At 41.2% G+C, this 19,080-nt stretch overlaps 1 protein-coding gene across 2 annotated transcripts in view; it reads left to right on the top strand.

Moving 5' to 3' along the window:
• Positions 1 to 19,080, top strand: part of LOC136858195 (NPC intracellular cholesterol transporter 1 homolog 1b) — a 212,824-nt gene that overhangs the window by 13,986 nt on the left and 179,758 nt on the right. The window contains exons 1-2 of one of the 2 annotated variants that reach the window (XM_068225411.1): positions 88 to 105; positions 3,399 to 3,457. Coding sequence is in view for 1 of the 2 variants with exons in the window: in XM_068225409.1 (XP_068081510.1) it covers positions 3,399 to 3,457 (59 nt within the window). In the remaining variant the exon portion in view is untranslated. Of the gene's footprint in view, positions 1 to 87; positions 106 to 3,398; positions 3,458 to 19,080 lie in introns of those variants that run through there. The other variant, XM_068225409.1, reaches the window with a different exon arrangement.

The raw sequence follows: 19,080 nt of genomic DNA, 5'->3' as shown, positions 1-19,080 counted from the left end.
TGATAACGAAGTGCATGCATTAAGTTTCCGACAGACGCGGCTATGCGGCAGATATGTTTACGCGCAATTGCAAGATAAGACTACAGATTTACTAATAACTGAATGGTGAGTAACTATTATTACTGCATTCTCACACCATCATAATTAGCATAGGCCTATGCCCTATTTAACTACACGCAACAACTGGTCATATGTAGGCATATTTACTCTTCAAAGATATAAAGTTATGTTAGTTCACTATCATGGGATACAGTATTTCAACGGTATTATTATTATTATTATTATTATTATTATTATTATTATTATTATTATTATATGCATCAAAACATACCACCTACAAGAGCTGCTGATGTAGACCGATTCACTCTGTAAATGCACGAATTTCGCTCACGGTGCTACATTATTTTACAGGTAAGCCACAAACATTTCAAAGTCAGTGATATTTTATGGGATGTAACTGGTACTGGTCCCCAGGAAATCTTTTAACTACTCCTCTTCCAAGACCATAACTGTCAGAGACTGCAATGCCTTATATCTTTCCCAACTGCCCATCATATTTATCGTCACATTCTGGCAGGTGAAGAGAAGAACCAGGCAAACAAGTAGAATAGAGAGAGAAGCAATAAACAGAGCTATTGAAGATAGTATTATCAACCATATCTCATACACAGAATTTCAGTTCACAATCTTACACAGCTGAAAACTACAATAAACAAGTTGTTACCTGATGGTTGTTGTACTGTGATGAAGGGAACGTAAGAAATTTTTCTGTACATGGTTACATCAAGGCAACCATACTGCATAGCATATGTAATCATGGAATAGGACATGGCCTTTATTCTAAACGGGTTTTATTAAAGTATAAAATATTTCTAATGTATATGTAGACAAAATTACTAATACAAATGTGGTATATTCTTTAGTTACAAAACTTCATAGCTGCATTACAAGGAATAAGTGTAACAATGTGCAGAAAGATTCAAGAAATAATTTATTCTAGCCCTAGTTGGTGAACTGAACACCGAGAATGATGTCCCCACAGTTAATTTAATACTCACAGTAAAAACATTTCTTAGTTCATAAAGGAGTATGTTTGTAATTTTCTTGTTATTTGTTCAACCTTCTCTCTGAAATCTACTCATGTTTACAAATTTATGGCCGACCCCGTGGTGAAGGGACATCATGCCTGCCTATTACCCGGAGGCCCGGGTTCGATTCCCGGCCAAGTCAGAGATTTTTACCTAGATCTGAGGGCTGGTTCGAGGTCCACTCAGCCTACGTGATTACATTTGCGAGCTACCTGACGGTGAGATAGCGGCCCCGGTCTTGAAAGTCACGAATAACGGCCAGGAGGATTCGTCCTGTCGAACACAAGACACCTCGTAATCTGCAGGCCTTCGGGATGAGCAGCGGTTGCTAGGTTGGCCAAGGCTCTTCAGGGCTGTTGCGCCGTGCGGTTTTTACAAATTTATCAGACATAGTAGCAATTTCGTTTTGTCACATGTCAATACTTTACAAGAGTAGGCTCCAGTCTGAATTGTAGTCCAATATTAGGACAGAAACTTACATACTTTCTGAAATGCATTAAACACAAAGTTCAAGGTTTCAAACAGAATGACAAATTGGTAACATCGATGGTAGGTGCAATTCTCATTAAACCATACATGAACTTCAAGGGAGGAAACATTGTAGGCTCATGTGCAAATACTGCCAGTGATGCTACAACAGCCTAGATGTTAGGCCTAAGCTAATATTATTCGTGCTAGTTTTCTTTTAATATCATGTAATGCCTATTTAAATTGAAATATGTTTGTAACTTCCTGTCGTGCTGTTAGCAATTCGGCCTAAGTAAGTTAACATTGTAAAATCCTGTCGTGTTTTACAACTGTTTGCTGTTTATCTTTAATGCCAGAATCACTAAAATACAATAATAACGACAGTATAATTCAATATCCTTTAAAATTTAAACGCTATTTGTTTGTAAATAAATTATTCCATTGGCAAGAAATATTAAAATCATATCTGTGTTTGATCATGTTCCGCGTTTCTCTGCATTGCCATCGCCTCCTTAGTGTGACGTCACTACGCTGTTATTATCTAGGAGGTGTTGCTCTAGCCCGCCGTTAAAACGCACAGCCACTCCGCTCGATGTTCTTGGCAATGCCGTAAAATGTGAACAAATGGAATTCTATCTCTTTTTTTCTTTTCTTCGTGTATTTTTTAGGTAACAATACAAGCTTCTGAATACGACGTTTCATCAGTTATTTTATTCTTACTGATTCCACGTGCCTCAACTTGCAGCTTTTGTTAGGATGCATTGTTGCCATTGTTCCTGGTTTTCTACATCTAAATTAATATTTCCTTCTGGAACTTCTCAGACTGTACCTCTAGGAAGGATTTGATATTTTCTTAGGTGTCAGTATTTTTTCTTTGTATTCCACAAATACCTGATCAAATTTGTTAGAACAGTGAATTCATAACCTGCAGCCCTCTCGGCGGAAGTGAGAACATTCTATTAAAAACTCGATGTTAAACTTTAATTGTACGTATATTGCAGTTTCTATTAGGGCAAAGATTTCACTCATGGTCTCTTTACAAACGACCGAGCAAATGGCTCTGAGGATTGGGTCTCGTAGCTATCAGCTTGCATTCGGGAGATAGTGGGTTCGAACCCCACTGTCGGTAGCCCTGAATATGGTTTTCCATGGTTTCCCATTTTCACACCAGGCAAATGCTGGGGCTATACCTTAGTTAAGACCACGGTCGCTTCCTTCCCACTCCTAGCCCTTTCCTACCCCATCGTCGCCATAAGACCTATCTGTGTCGGTGCGACGTAAACCAGGTTGTCTTTACAATCGTTCTCTGCTGAACTATGGGACCGGGATTGCTGTGAAGGGGAGGACTGAGTCATTTAGGAAAATGGAAGAGTTAATCACTGTATATTGTTTCCTTCAACAATGCCTTTCACCAAGTGCACAGAATGTATTTTTCGGTAGTCTAAAATTCTTCGCTGGCAATGGGGTAACAATGGGAATGCAAGTAAATTCAGCATTTCAGATATAATTTACAACCTGCTCCTATTCTACTACGTAATCAGTATTAGGCCTAAGTACATGTGTATAAATGTGATTTCTGTAAGCTCCTCGAAATGGATAGAAGTTCCTTGGGACATGGGATAAAGTCTAGAAAAGACGTAAGCGACTACGAATCGAAACCCAACACTCTTTCTCGGCACACGAATGTGTTTGTGATATCTTGTAGAAGTGTATCCATATGTGCTGATATTAACGTGAAATTATTTAAGTCAAGAACTATCTCGTGGTGCCATCCTTTCTGCGGGAAGATTTTTATTATTATTATTATTATTATTATTATTATTATTATTATTATTATTTCAGATTCCACGAGGGTCCTCTGGCTGCTACTGCTACCAATACTCATAGCTCAGAATCAACAGGTAAGTCACAACAACAGGCCACATGCAATATCACAAACAGCTTGAATGTTAAATTAAGTAGGAACTCGTCTAATAATTAGGAGATGGTTTTCCGTGGTTTTCCATTTGTACAACAGACAAATGCTGGTGCTGTACCTTAATTAAGGCCACGGCCGCTTCCTTCTCATTCCTAGCTCTTTCCTGTCCCATCGTCGCCACAAGACCTATCTGTGTCGGTGCCACATAAAGCAACTATTAAAAAAAAAAAAAGATACTAATTAGGAGAGTAATTCGGTAAGTTTCCCTAATTTGTTTCTAGACACGCGGTTAAAGATAGGTCGCGACGAATAAAACTGTTATATTTCGTCACTGCTACTTCGTTTTTTGACAAAATCATAAAAGTTTTTCAAGTATTTTTTGTTATATAACGCAGAATGAGTTCCTCCTTTCTCTGACAACGGAGAGTGCCGTCCTGCTCGTCGAACATGTTTCACCTTATTAGCGTCATACGTCTGCTCTCAATTCATCAACAGCTTTATCGAATCGTCTGATATTGATGGCCGGCCACTCTACTGTTCACCATTCACTATCGTTCGACCCTATACAAATACACATCATTTCACACTTGTTCAACAGAAATAACTTACCCAGAAAATGCTGGGTCTGTACCTTAATTAAGGCCACGGTGGCATCCTTCCCACTCCTAGGCCTTTCCCATTCCATCGTCACCATAAGACCTATCTGTGTCGGCGTGATGTACAAAAAAATTGTAATTGCAAAGAAAAATCATCGAACTACGTTGCACAACCCACATACCTTATACCTCCATCTCGATGTGAACTGTTCTACGCGTACGCTTTATCTTCAGCACGTGTTGTGATTTATTGTGAAAAAGAAGTGTGTCTGTGGCAATGCCCAAAGAAAATCACCGGGCGAGTTGGCTGTGCGCTTAGGAAACACATCACTGCTCAAATCTCCTTCCGTACTCGCCCCTGCACTAGGCCTACCTTCTCAATTTTGCAGGTGTCGCTAAGCCAACATTCAGGTTCACTGAATGAGTGCACTTGTGCACCATGTCTTGGTTGGATAATAAACAAGAGGATACATAAGTTGCAGCGGGCAACAGTCTATTATTTCTGAGCAGCACAACAGGGAAGCCTAATAATAAAGTAATAATAATAATAATAATAATAATAATTGTTGTTACCGTAGTTGGTGGATCAGCAGAGGTGAAAGAAGGTGTCGGGATGAATGGGTCTAACTACAGAGACAACGTTAATTTAAAATTTTAACAAAGGTTATATTTTTTTCTCTTAAAAAACAACAAGTAACAAAGTCACAGGTACCAGTAGCAAAAGACAAGTCTAGTTGAGACAAGATTGGTGGAATAAACAGAACTTGGGTTTCAATTCCTCACTTAACTATTCCTGAGCTACCCAATTAGCTTTACAAAGATCACCATATTATGCAAGGGCAGAACACCCCTTAATACATGGAGCACTTGCTCCCAATTTTCTTAACATAAAGCCTCCCAGAGGCACTTTTACAACACTTGAAAAGAGCTGACACGCTCTTAGTTTTTCCAAGCCTATTCAAGGCAACACCAAAAATATCTTACACTTCTCGGCATTCCATGGCCCAGCTTACAAAATTGAAACAGGGTATCTTGTACCCAAACTATAGAGCCTTCGTGTAAAAGAAATAACAGTTAAATAACTGGCCCGAATACAAAATGAAAGGAGGCGAATACCTGCACTCCTCGATGTGACTTCTTAAAACCTAAGGGGCACTAGGCCGATGAAACAGGGGCTATTCCCATACTATGGAGTTGACCGGTATAAGAAAGAAATTTAAAACATTACGGAAGGGAAGAAAACCCGTTACAAAACGTAGTCACCTCAAACCAATATGAAGGGGAGCTCGAGAGGGTAAATCATTCTCTATCCCCGAATTACAGTTACATATTTTATTAAGTTTTTACATAAGCCGGCCGAAAAATTACATGTTTATAAAAGTTACATGTAAAGGTTTCGGACCTTTCCCGCGGGTTAAACTGCTGAGCTAGCAAGAAATAAAGATGTTAAACGGCCATTACCTTGTTGAAGATCAGCCGCCTGAAGAAAGAGGCATCTCCCGCCTCCTGCTTCACGTTCACACACTTAGTTAGATGTTGATCAAGTGGCCAAGAGCCGTGAAAATCCGCAGTTTATAAACCCTCGGGGAATGTTCGAGACCTTTCATGAATAATCAAGACACCCCGTCCCCCAGAATTTTATTGGAGGATACAAAGTTCACACTCAAAATCGAAGAAGAAGAAGAAGGACGTGATAGGCTGAAAATTAATTACAGAAATTAGGGATTGGCTGAATTCAAAATTGGCGGAAAGAAAAGGTCAATATTGCCAAACCAAAAATGAATGAACGTAATTTAGTAAAGAACAAACTTATGAATATAAAATTTCAGTGTTCAGTGTTTCTCCTGTAGAGGAGTTTTAATTGGCGCAAGATTTAAATGTGCGGCGTAGGGGTGTACCGCCCGGTACAATAATAATAATAATAATAATAATAATAATAATAATAATAATAATAATAATAATAATAATAATAATAATAATAATAATAATCGTATGGCCTCAGCTACCGTGTGCAGACATTTCAATTTGCCGCCATCTGGCTGTCTGCTCGTCAATTTCGACGTTCCGTTTTACTCTAGGACCCCACTAGGTGGCAGACCGAGTAAACCGAAACTCTCTTGGGCGTCTATGGCTGAGATTTAATTAATTTTGTCCGGTAAACACCAAATGTGTCACCAGAGATCTTTTACATGCCGACATCGTACGACATGGAGTGTCGAATGGACTTTTTTCCCCCCTTCAAAAATCCGACTACCTCTGCCGGGTTTGAACCCACTATCTTGGGATCCGGAGGCCGACACTCTACCGCTGATCCACAAAGGCAGCTAGGGAAGCCTAAATTATTTATCTACTCTCGTGGATAAATAATTATAATTTACCGAGCAAGTTGCTGCGCGGTTTGAGGCACGTATCTGTCAGCTCGCTTCGGGATATAGTGTGTTCGAACCGCACGGTTTTCCGCGAATTTCAATTTTCACACTATGCTGTGCCTTACTTAAGGCTGCTTCCTTCTCACACCTGGCCCATTGCTATCCCGTCGTCACCACAAGACCTATCTGCATCGGTGTGACGTAGAGCAAAATTTAAAAAGTCATTATAATTGCGCTTGTACCCTTCAAATTTGTTGCTTCATGCTTCCTTTTTTAGGTATACAAAAGTCGAAAGCGGTTTCAATTTAATTTAATTTTTATCTGTAGGTCTGGTTGTTTGCATGAAATTCACGAAAAAACAGCTTAAAGGTATGGATATCCAGAGAGTGCACTAGGATATATATTGCTTGATTAGTATACAGTGGCGCAGGAAAATAAGGGAGTCCAGAACAGGAAATATCTCCCTTCATATTATGAAAGCTGTAGAAAATAGTTTCCGATTTCATTTATTTATTTATTTATTTATTTATTTATTTATTTATTTATTTATTTATTTATTTATTATAGTGATTTAACGTCGCACTAACACGTCCAAGGTTTTTGACGGCGCTAGGATATGAAAGGGCTAGGATTTGGAAGGTAGCGGTCGTGGCTAAAGGTACATGCTCAGCCATTGGCTGGTATGAACATGGCATACCACGGAAAAACATCTTCAGAGTTGCCGACGATGGGGTTCGAGCCCACCATCTAACCGCATGGCCAACTCACTCGATGCCGATCTTTTATGATTCATGCTTTACCTTACGAATAACAATAACGGAGATATTCGTAATTGTTACATTTTCACAAACTTCCGAATATCTCAGAAAATAGTTGTTCCATTTAAAACCAACAGAAAACCGAGCGAGTTGGCCGTGCGGTTAGGGGCGCGCAGCTGTGAACTTGCATCCAGGAGGTAGTGGGTTGGAACCCCACTGTCAGCAGCCAGATGGTGTACCTTACTTAAGGCCACGGTCGCTTCCTTCCCAATCCTAGGCCTTTCCTATCCCATCGTCGCCGTAATACCTGTCTGTGTTGGTGCGACGTAAAGTTGATTGTAAAAAAAGTACGTAGCAAACATTATAGAAAGTACAATTTGCGATCATTTGTATCTCAAACATTTGTAACTCACGGACTATAGCACATAGATATGCGCGAATTTAACATTTTAATGTGAAGTTCATTGAGATCATGGTAACGATTTAAATGGCTATGATGGTCGTTCTTGTTTTTATAAAGTAAAAAAACACATGATCATCAGCCCATATTGATCAGCGAAATAATTAAGATAACTATCAAAAATAGAAGGAAAACGCGAAGAAAAATAGTATGACAAACGGGAGTCATGAAGGAAGGTAGAAATGAAATACTCCGTTGACCTCGGATGCCCTAACATTGCCAAGAAGGAAGAAAACTAAATGCGGTGGCCTACAATGACCTAAGCCCCTAATACTGATCAACAATGGCATTACGCTGACTGCTACTAATTGAGACTGATATCCTCTCTCTCTACATATATGTATATCCGGCTGTCGCTCGTCTCCCGTAGATTGCATTACCGCTACAATTGCATAAAATCTAACTCGTCAACGACGGGTTCAACAGCTAGTCAACAAGTAAGAAAAGTGTAAGTTTCTGATCCCACAAAATAAAAGGCCTGCTTTCAAGGGATGAGGTTGCTACGTGTATCACGGAATCCTCATGAACTGTATAGCTCTGCTGTAAATCTTAAAGACTAACAAAACTGTCACATCTGCAATTAAAATGTTCAAGTGTCGATCAATCAATCAATCAATCAATCAATCAATCAATCAATCAATCAATCAATCAATCAATCAATCAATCAATACTGATCTGCATTTAGGGCAGACGCCCAGGTGGCAGATTCCCTATCTATTGTTTTCCTAGGCTTTTCTTAAATTATTTCAAAGAAATTGGAAATTTATTGGTTATTTCTCTTGATAAGTTATTCCAATCCCTAACTCCCCTTCCTATAAATGAATATTTGCCCCAATTTGTCATCTTGAATTCCAACTTTATCTTCATATTGTGATCTTTCCTACTTTTAAATACTCCACTCAAACTCATTCGTCTACTAATGTCAATCCACGCCATCTCTCCGTTGACAGCTCGGAACATACCATTCAGTCGAGCAGCTCGTCTTCTTTCTCCCAATTCTTCCCAGCCCAAACTTTGCAACATTTTTGTAACGCTACTCTTTTATCGAAAATCACCCAGAACAAATCGAGCTGCTTTTCTTCGGATTTTTTCCAGTTCTTGAATCAAATAATCCTGGTGAGGGTCTAATGCACTGGAACCATACTCTACTTGGGTTTTTTTTCGGTGGGGCCCCCGAAGCCCGCTCCCCCCCGCGTGACCATCGACTCAATCTACATGGCCTCCGACATGCTATTAATTTCTAAGATGAAAGGGATAGCAGGGAAGAGTGGGAAGTGATAGAAGGAGTATCTGCCGGTTTCCGAGTTAGACTCGCTACCACGGCAAAGTTTTGTGTTGGTAAGGTAGTGTTAATGTGTGGTAGTGAAGGGTCAGGGAAAAACCACATAGGCAGAAAAGAGAAAGAGCCTGCATGTAAAACCTGACATCCTGTGATAGCACATGCAAGGATGTGAGCTGGAAAGTTCCAGTGGTAGTGTTAGTTGAGAAGAGGTATCATGCACCAGCCATGATCCATCGTCTCGCCATTCCATCTGCCAGGGGATCAGTCCGTCTGGGCACTGCCGTGACTAGCACGGGCCTTGCCGTTTGCGGAGCCAGGCGTCGAGTACCACTAGGGCCCGCCGCACAGCGCCGCCTCCTTGGGGTCCCCCGTACCCAGTCTCCGATCCCGGAGAATGAGGCCAAGCCCGCCGGGGCGACAGCCTCCTGGAAGGGCGTAGGTCATGACGCCGGGCCTCCTTCCTCTCTGCCCGCGCCATGGCCCGGGTTGCCCCCCGCGAAGTTGGCGCACACCGGCGCCTCCTTAAGTGCCGCGCAGGCCGTGTAGTGGTGATCACCCCCACAACGGTTGCACCTCACTTGGAGCCCACACCTCTTCCGCCGGTGGCCCCACCTCAAACAGCGGAAACACTGCAAGAGCTGTTGAGGAGGACGTTTAGATCTCACCTGATAGCCGCTACCCGCTGAGGTCCTCTCCTGATTGGCTCCTCGCTTGGCTGCTCTCCTGGGAGCAGTCCTGGGTTTCGGCTGGGCCGCCCTCTCCTGGTGGGCCGGCGTCTTCTTCCTCTTGGTCCTGGGGCGGCATCTTCTTCTTTCCGGGGATCTCTTCTCGGCAGCGGAAGAGGCCTCTTCCTGGTGGCCCTCCTCCCTGTCTGGTGAGCTCGGGGTAGCTGGTGGCTCCGCTGCGTCGCCGTCTTCTTCCTCCTACTGGCTGGCGGCGGTAGCGTCGGTCGGTGCTAACACTCGACTGCGTTCCCTGCCCTGTGGGGCGCACGTCGACGTCTGCAGCTCGACAGTCACACTGGCAGGCTGGTCCTGGAATGCAGCCTCCTCCACTGCTGTGCAGTCGTCCGCCTCCCGGGCGCTTTCCTGGCTTGTGCCCGGGTAACAGGCCCTTCCTGGTAGGCCTGCTTCTGTGTTCACTTAGCCCTGGCAGGTGGTCGACGGTCCTGGTTGGCGGCCTTGTTTGTCTGCGTGTACTTCGTAAAGTACAGCGGTTCAGCAAGGTGCGCGCCGTCCTCGGTCTTCGGCTCCGTCTGGGTGGCTGCGTCCTCCTGGCTGCCGCAGGCATCCAGCTTCTCTCTGAGTCCTGGTAGCCGGGCAACCTGGTATAGTTGGGACACCAGCTCCGCGTAGACCTCAAAGCGGCGGGCGTCCTTAGGGCGGATGATGACCGCCTAGAAAGGGATCACCTCGTCGATTATCTCGGTGATCGACTCGTCCAGGAACTCAGCGATCACACTGAGGAGATCGATCATGCGGCTCGTCCCCTGGTAGGTGTGCGTCCCCCACCGGTTGTACACCACCAGCGACGGGCGTCGATAATCGGGGGCGTCCACCGACCTTAGCTCCGCTTGTTGCTTCACCACAGCTCCCTTGTGGTCGTAGTAGGCCGGCCTCGCTGGAACAGATAGCTTCTCTATCCTGGTCCTCCTGAAAAGAAATCCTGAAAGAAAGATAAAGCGAGCACTGAGAAGTGCTCAGCTCTGACAAATGCTCTTTCGAAATTGTACCAACAAGTACAATTGCCTGGCTAGCACTTAGAAAGTACAGAGCGCCTGGCGAGGAGAGGGACAGCGGAGCGAGAGACACGTTCGTGTTCTCGCTAGCACAGTCAAGCTCGTCCTCACTCTAGTTGGAGTCTTACCAGAGACTTATATGCCCTCTCCTTCACATCTTTACTACAACCCTAAACACCCTCATAACCATGTGCAGAGATCTATACCTTTTATTTACAATTCCATTTATGTGATTTCCCCAATGAAGATCTTTCCTTATATTCCTTATGTTTTCTTATACAGCTCATAATTATTATCATCTCAACGCAGGCTGTGGTGTTCGTAAATAGATATAATTATTCTCTTGTTTCACCACATGCAATTATCATACGATACCCCATTCAAGATCCAGAAGCATATCTCTTCTGAATACAGCATGATGTCGTCTTCTCAAGCTAAATTATCCGGAGGTAAAATAGCCCCCAGTTCGGATCTCCAGTGGAGACAACACGGGAAGAAAATCAAGGAAAGCAATGTACTGAAGATTTGAACGTGGAATGTTAAGTCTCTAAAACAAGTCGTAAAACTTGAACGTCCGTAAAAGCAAATGCAGGGACTGGATATAGGTATTCTAGGGCTCAGTGAAGTACGGTGGCCGGATAATGGAGATTTCTGGAGTGGTTAATATACAGTGTCTTCCTTACAAACCCAGACCGAACGTACGGTGTTTGTACTCAGCGGGTATCATTGCTGACATCTAAGATAGACGTTCCCAAGGAATACATATAAAAACACACGTGTATTGAGTGTTTGACTGTATGGGTCAGAAAGCTGGACTATCATGGACAGGGATATAAAAAACATCCAATTCATTGAAATGTGTTGCTGGCGTCGGATGCTGAAAATACCCTGGACCAGTAGGGTAAGCAATGAATAAGTGCTGAAAAGTTTGAATGAAAAATTCCACCTATTACAAATATTAGAAAGTAGAAGGAATAAATTCGTAGGCCACCTGCTAAGTCATTAAAACTGATGCACCAATCTGGTGGAGGGAAGGATGGAAACCAAAATGAGAAGAGAAAAACCAAGAAAAGAATTTATGACGGACATCAAGAATGGATGACCGTAGGCAACAATAAAGAAGTTAACACCGGAGAGAATACCTCTATCGTAAAGATGATAATGCTGCCCACTAGACATGTTAGGTTGAGTGCATAAAGATGAAGAAGAAGCAACGCATCACTTCACATGGAATTGTAAAATTTGCGAGAATTTATAATAATAAGAGACGATACCTAAAAGGACATTTTCCTACCATGCAGGAAAATTGCAGTCAAGACTTTGTCTCTTTACTAGCATCAACAACTCATTCATGTATAAGGGTTGGTCAATAACAGAGAAATAAGGATACTGAAGCAGTAGGTTGGAAAGAAATAGAGTTAGGTATGGTTGTGGAAATAAGTAGAAATTGAAGGAACTTACTAAAAAATTGAATCTAGTGAAAAAGTCAGTTAAGGATAACATGACGGCAAGCATAACAGGCAATCATGAGAATTAGATTGAAAAATGGAAACGTGTTTACATATAAGTACTTAAGGCAGAATCAGGTTCCAAGAAAGACATTCCTGGAACCATTAATGGACAAGAGGATTGTATATGTGAGGATTTACAGAAGGCAAAAATATTCAATAAGGAAAATGTGAACATTGTTGGTTACAAGTATAATGTAGAGGAGGTAAGTAATACTAACGAAGTATAGAAATTTACTTATGATAACAAAGCTATTGACAATAAGATACAAAAGTTGAAAACTAGGAAAGCAGCTGAAATTAATGAGATTTCTGTAGATGATCTAAAGGCAATGGGTTAGGATATAGTACCATATTTGAAGAAAACGTTATAAACTGGCGAAAAATGAAATACCAAAACCGAGAAGGAGTTGTGCTAGATAAACGAAATTCAGGAAGCGTGTTTGCACATCTGAAAGATGGCACCTAGTCAAATTTGCGCGCTAGTCGACGAAGAGTGGTGTTAGCAGTGCCACTATGACCTTGCAAAGCAAGTTTGCTTTAAATACGCTCCGTACACTTCGTGAGAGAGTCATCGTCCGGTGTTGAGATTGTGATGTAGGTCTGAGTCACACATGCCTTTAAGGAGAGGAAGAAGGCAGTATCAGCAGCTTACTGAGTTTGAACGAGACCGTGCAATAGGGCTACGAGAAGGTAGATGATCTTTCCGCGATATTGCACAAAGACTTGACAGTAATGTATACACAGTGTATCGGTGTTGGCACCAATAGTTGCGGGAAGGCATTATTTCAAGAAGACCAGGGTCCGGCCGCACATGGGCCACTACGGAAAGGGAAAAACGTCGTATTTGCCGCTTGGCTGTAGCGGATCGTACTCTGCATCTGCAGCAGCCATTATAGCTTCAGTTGGCACCAGAGTGACACAGCGAACTACAACCAATCGATTACTTGAGGGACAGCTCTGAGCTAAACGTCCTGTACCATTATTCATGCAACTAACTCCGAATCAATACCATCTGCGATTTCAGTGGTGTCAAGCTAGAAATGATTGGAGGACGGAGTGTAGTTCTGTTTTGTTCCCCTGCCATGGTGTCAATGATGGTCATAGGTTGGTAAGAAGGAGGCGAGGCGAACGCTTGAAAGCAAGCTGTCTGCGGCATCAACACACTGGACCTACATCAAGAGTTACGGTCTGGCGAGCGATTTTATTTGACAGCAGAGGCACTCTCGTCATTATCCCAAGAACCTTTACAGTGGATTTGTACGTCAGACTGGCGATTGAACCTGTTGCGCTGCCATTTATTCGCAGTAATTAACGAGGTGTTTTCTAACAGAATAACACCCTCATATTGCTGCTGTCACCAAACATGTTCTGCAGAGTGTCGAACAGTTCCTTGGCCTGCGAGATCACCAGACCTTTCGCCTATTGAGTATGTAGGGACATTATGGGACGACAAACCCAGCGTAATCCAATACCAGCATTAACCGTTGTTGATTTGACTGACCAAGTACAACAGGCGTGGAAATCCATTCCAAAAAATGACATACGGCACCTGTACGACACAATGCATGCACGTTTGCATGCTTACATTCAAAATCGTGGCGACCACAGCAATTATTAATGTATCACCATATCACATGACTTTCCGCGCATAATTGAACCCGTGACCTGAAAACTTTAATCACATAAATGTATCACTTAGACAATAATTGCTTAGCCTAAATTGCAGTCCTCTAATATAATGTAGTTTTAGTGCTGGGATTTCATGTTCCTCCAGTGTAACTGTTAGGCTCTTCCGTCTATGGAAACTAATTAATGAAAACTAAAATTTAGAAACAGTCTGAAAAAGAAAACATATCATATCATAATTATACCTGAAACAGGTCAGACAGAGTGTCCAGTAGTAAAACGCGAGCATTCACGACATATTCTTCTGTTTGAGTCTAACAGGAGGGAAAACACCTGAGGCGGCTCGAACCATTTGCACTGTGTACGAGGACGATGCTGTCGGCGAGAGTACGGCACGAAAAACGTTTACTCGTTTTAAACGGCGTGACTTTGATCTGAAGGGTAATTCATGTTCAGAAAGACCATCGGAGGGTATCGTGTTCTGGAAGTTGTTTTCCAGAAATGTAACCGTCACTGCTGAAGTTTATTGTTAACAGCTCAGACGCCTTAATGCCGCAATGCAAGAAAATCGACAGGAAAGACATCAAATGGTGCACGATAATGCACGCCGGCGTGCCGCTAATGTGACAAAAGCAGTTATCCAGGACCTTGATTGGGAGGTTGTTCTACATCCTTCTTATTATCCCGAATTTGGCCCTCCGATTTTCACCTCTTCCGATCTCAATCGAACCATACACAAGGTCACTCTTTTCATTACGGGAATGATCTTCGAACTTGGGTAACTGAATTCTTCAACGATAAATCAGTAGATTTATTTAGGAATGGAACTGGAAAATTTCAGCAGCGTTGACAGAGAGTCTTTGATAATGCAGGACATTATTACGGTTATTGTCTCTAGCGTCTAGTTTGTGTCGCCATTACATCCCATTATCCCAAATGTGCAACAATTAAATGTGTAATAATAGTAACAGGACTTGACACAGTTAAACAGACTACGGACTTACGCATCAATCTAATACATCCCTTTTGACACATCCTCTTCTGATAAGATTCACACCCTTTTAATTATTTTAAGGATCAAAAGGTGAATGTGATTCTGGGCAAAAATGAAAGCACTGTAATAGGAAAAGGGGATAGTGAGAGGCATTTTAATATTATTCTACATTCACTGCATACCCGACATCTGAAATTGCAATCTGATGTACACTTCCTGGTAAGAAAAGAAAGCAAGGAAGATCTCAGGACAGTTAACGTCTTTGTGATGCTGTCCAAGGCGTTACAACATTGGGGAACACTTGCAGCCCAGTCTGCTTTCGCAGGATCATTTGATAATACCCCTTTCAGACCTGAAAGAAAACTGGCGGTGTGAATTTTTGTTTGTACGTCAAAAACTGACTAAAATGCTCTTAAATACATATAATTTTAGTTTATTCTACAAAATAAAAATTAACATCTGAAAAAAAGCACCCGCACAATTGTGCGTGTCAGGACTTACTTCACTACTTACAAAAAAGGAAAATTACCTCAATGCATGTGAATATACATATGTACATGATCAAATGTTCTATTTTACAGTGGGGAATAATTTAAAACAATTAAATCTTTGTTCAAACACAAGTAAACGTTACATTTTCTACATTGAGAAGGAGTTTTGCTATTACTACCCTTTTGGCAGCAGCAGCTTGTCGTCAGACCTGAAAGAAATCTGGAGGTGTCAAAACGTCAAAAACTTACTAAAATACTCTCAAATATATGTTTTTACAGTTTATTTTACAAAATAAGAACTATCGGCTGAAAAACAGAACCCACACAATTGTGCGTGTCAGGACTTCATTCACTACTCGCAAAAAATAAAAAAATTAAAAATTCAACTCAGTGTATGTGAATATGCACATGTGCATGATCAAATGTTCTATTTTACAGTGTGGAACGATTTTAAACAATAAAAATCTTATAAATTACATTTCTCATGTAGAGTACGAGTTTCTCTTTCACAGTCCTTTTTGTGACAGCACCCAGCACTCCTGCATGCATTGCCTGTAAGGAAACCTAGCCCGCACATATGTGCGTATCAACATTCAAAACCTCATGGTATTACGTACGATGTTGTAAGTTCACAATTTACGTTTGTTACACAACCTACACACTTCATTGATAATATTCTGATATTCAGTAAAGCTTCTAGATTAATATGAATGCAATAAATAAATGCTTACTTTAGCCATTACTGCTTCCCGCCATATTGCTAATGAACTGTATTTTTGAACTCTTCTTCCTACCGCCTGGTGGTCAAGTACAAAATAAAAACAGCTGAAGTACATGCTACGTGTCCCGCACAAGAACTGCAGTCCGGTCTAGCGCCAAGGAAACGTCAAATAAGCTCAGACATAAATAAAATACGAACCCGCACAATTGTGCGTACACGGTCTGAAAAACTGTCTAAGGAAAATTTCATTATTGGATTAAGCAAGTTCTCATATTATATGTCAATTTGATTTATTAAAAAAGATGCCAGTTCACCTACAATAAATGACCACAAAGTTCCTGAAGTCCTATCGGTCTGTGTCTGACGCACTAAGAGTGATTTCCAACATTCTTCCCATAGAGTTAGAACTCAGGCTGAGAAATGTTATCTGGGCACTTAAACGAGTTCTCAATCCCTCTGCTGTTACTCCGTAAATATTGAAGGCATAAATACCAGATAAAGCAGCAGAACTCAAAATCTTGAACATCAGTCTTGAGCTGTCAGGATCAGGAGGGGAAGCTAACTACACCATATTCACGGACGGATCCAAAACGGAGGGAACTGTGAGAATAGGCATAATTTTCTTTAGTGATACTTCAGAAATTTACTCAAAATCAATTAAATTAAATTCTCAGTGTACAGTGTTTCAAGCAGAGGTTCAATTCAGATGACTGTAAACAAGAAGAAACAAACAACAGATATGTGATCAACGTCGATTCACAAGTTGCGCTTAAAGCTGTCTCATCCTGTGAATCCACCAACCCTGCGACCATTAAGATTAGAAAGGATATCCACGCTGTACTTGCTGACGACAAAATCACACTTCACTGGATCCGATGACATATCGGACGTTAAGGAAATGAACGAGCTGATTTTCTAGCTAAAGTGGATTCCATAAGACAGAAGATTATTACATACGATAAGCTACTCATTATCCCTATGTAAGCAGAAACTAAGAGACTTCTACACACAACAGATTGTACATATCCTCTCCAAAACCCTCACCCACAAACTTATTATTTCCAGATGTATATTGCCGACAGCACACCAATATGCTCCTCTCATCCATCCTAACACAATTTCTATCCGACCATGGAATATTCTTTCAGTACCTTCACAGAATTGGTTAAACCACGTCCGTGTGAAGAAGAAATCCAGTTCATTTTCTCGTACCTCCGGCAGCCAAATATCCAGCTAAGCAAAGTTATTTCCGTCCCTGAGACTATTAAGTTCATGAGTGAGGTATACCAGACAAACTTAATAATTGTAATTAACTACATCTGTCATACGCACTCTCGATACAAAATATCCTGCGATATAACCAAAGGATGGAACGCAGGCTGTAACTGTTGTATTAAAAAAGAAAAAGCGCTTAAACAGCCGCTTGGTGTTTTTGGACACAAGACACAGAAAGAACTGCTCCTGGTGACCCGAACATGTCCTCAGACACTCCTGACATTAACAGACATAGGTACAATTATTATTATTATTATTATTATTATTATTATTATTATTATTATTATTATTATTATTATTATTATTTGCTAGGAGCTTTACGTCGCGCCGACACAGATAGGTCTTATGGTGACGATGGGATAGGAAAGGCCTAGGAGTTGGAAGGAAGCGGCCGTGGCCTTAATTAAGGTATAGCCTGGTGTGAAAATGGGAAACCACGGAAAACCATTTTCAGGGCTGCCGATAGTGGGATTCGAACCTACTATCTCCCGGATGCAAGCTCACAGCCGCGCGCCTCTACGCGCACGGCCAACTCGCCCGGTATTATTATTATTATTATTATTATTATTATTATTATTATTATTCAGTTCTTCATTCTGTGTTGTTTACTCTTCCGTTCCTTCCAGTATTCTTTCATCATTTCCCTATGCTGTTTCTTTCTGTCCTCGGGCCACTTCACACCAGGTTTCTTGTTCAATCTTTCTTGAAACCCTTCCATACTTACTACCGTCTTTCTAAAAATCTCTCTGTCCACAATTCCTGCTTCTCTTATATTATTTATCTCTAAATCTTTCTTTACTTCTTGAATCCAGCTAGTTGTTGCCTTTTTGTCCCAAAGGTACTTGAAAATCCTTTTTGTTAATCTGGAATCATCCAAAAAATTAGAATTTCCTTTTTATTATGGTTCCTGTTGTGTTTTATAAGTTCCTGCATATTTCATCACTAGATCTTACTTTCCATCCTCCCGTTGTTTTCACAGCCCCTACGATTTTTCTCATAACTCTCCTTTCTAGTGCCTCAAGTTTATGTCATCTATAGTTTAGTACCAGGCATTCACTTGCATACACGCATTCCTATTTTACCACTGGTGTGTAGTGCCTTATTTTAAGTTTTGTAGATAGACACTTTTTTATAAAAATTATTTGTGATACCATATGCTCTTTCCATTTCTGTACCCTTTCTTCTACTGAAGATTTGTCTAAACCATTTTCTTGAATTATTTCTCCCAGATATTTGAATTTCATTACTCTTTCCACTGGACCAATATCTGTCGCCAAACATTTTGGAGCATTCTTGATGTTTGTAATAAGTTTGCTTTTTCTATGGAGATTCTCAAACCTGACTTGTTGGCTATTTCTTCCAAGAGATTGATTTGTGTTGTTGCACTTGTTAGATTTGCTGACAGTACAGCAAAATCGGCTGAAAATTCTAGGCAATGTATTGCAATGCCTTTGTTTTTCTCCCCAAAGTTACCGGCAAAATGTTATGTTCTTTAAGCTTTACATTCCAAATTCTTACAATTTTCTGTAGAACATAGTTGAATAGAAGGGAGTGACAAACCGTCACCTTGCCGTATCCCTGTATTTATCTTAATAGATTTTGATATCTCACCCATAAATTTCACCTTTGAAGTTGTGCCAGTAAGTGTTTCACGTATTAGGTTGGCCAATTTAGTTTTCACTCCAAATTCACGAATTGTTTTATCTATGGTTTCTCTAACAACCGAGTCAAAGGCCTTTTTTATCTACAAAAGTCACAACAATGTCCTTTGAATTCAATATCCTA

This window comes from Anabrus simplex, chromosome 1 (genome assembly GCF_040414725.1).
Source record: "Anabrus simplex isolate iqAnaSimp1 chromosome 1, ASM4041472v1, whole genome shotgun sequence".
NCBI classification, from domain to species: Eukaryota; Metazoa; Arthropoda; class Insecta; order Orthoptera; family Tettigoniidae; genus Anabrus; species Anabrus simplex.
Note: the sequence above shows the minus strand (reverse complement) of the source record. Positions and strands in the feature narration are given on the sequence as shown.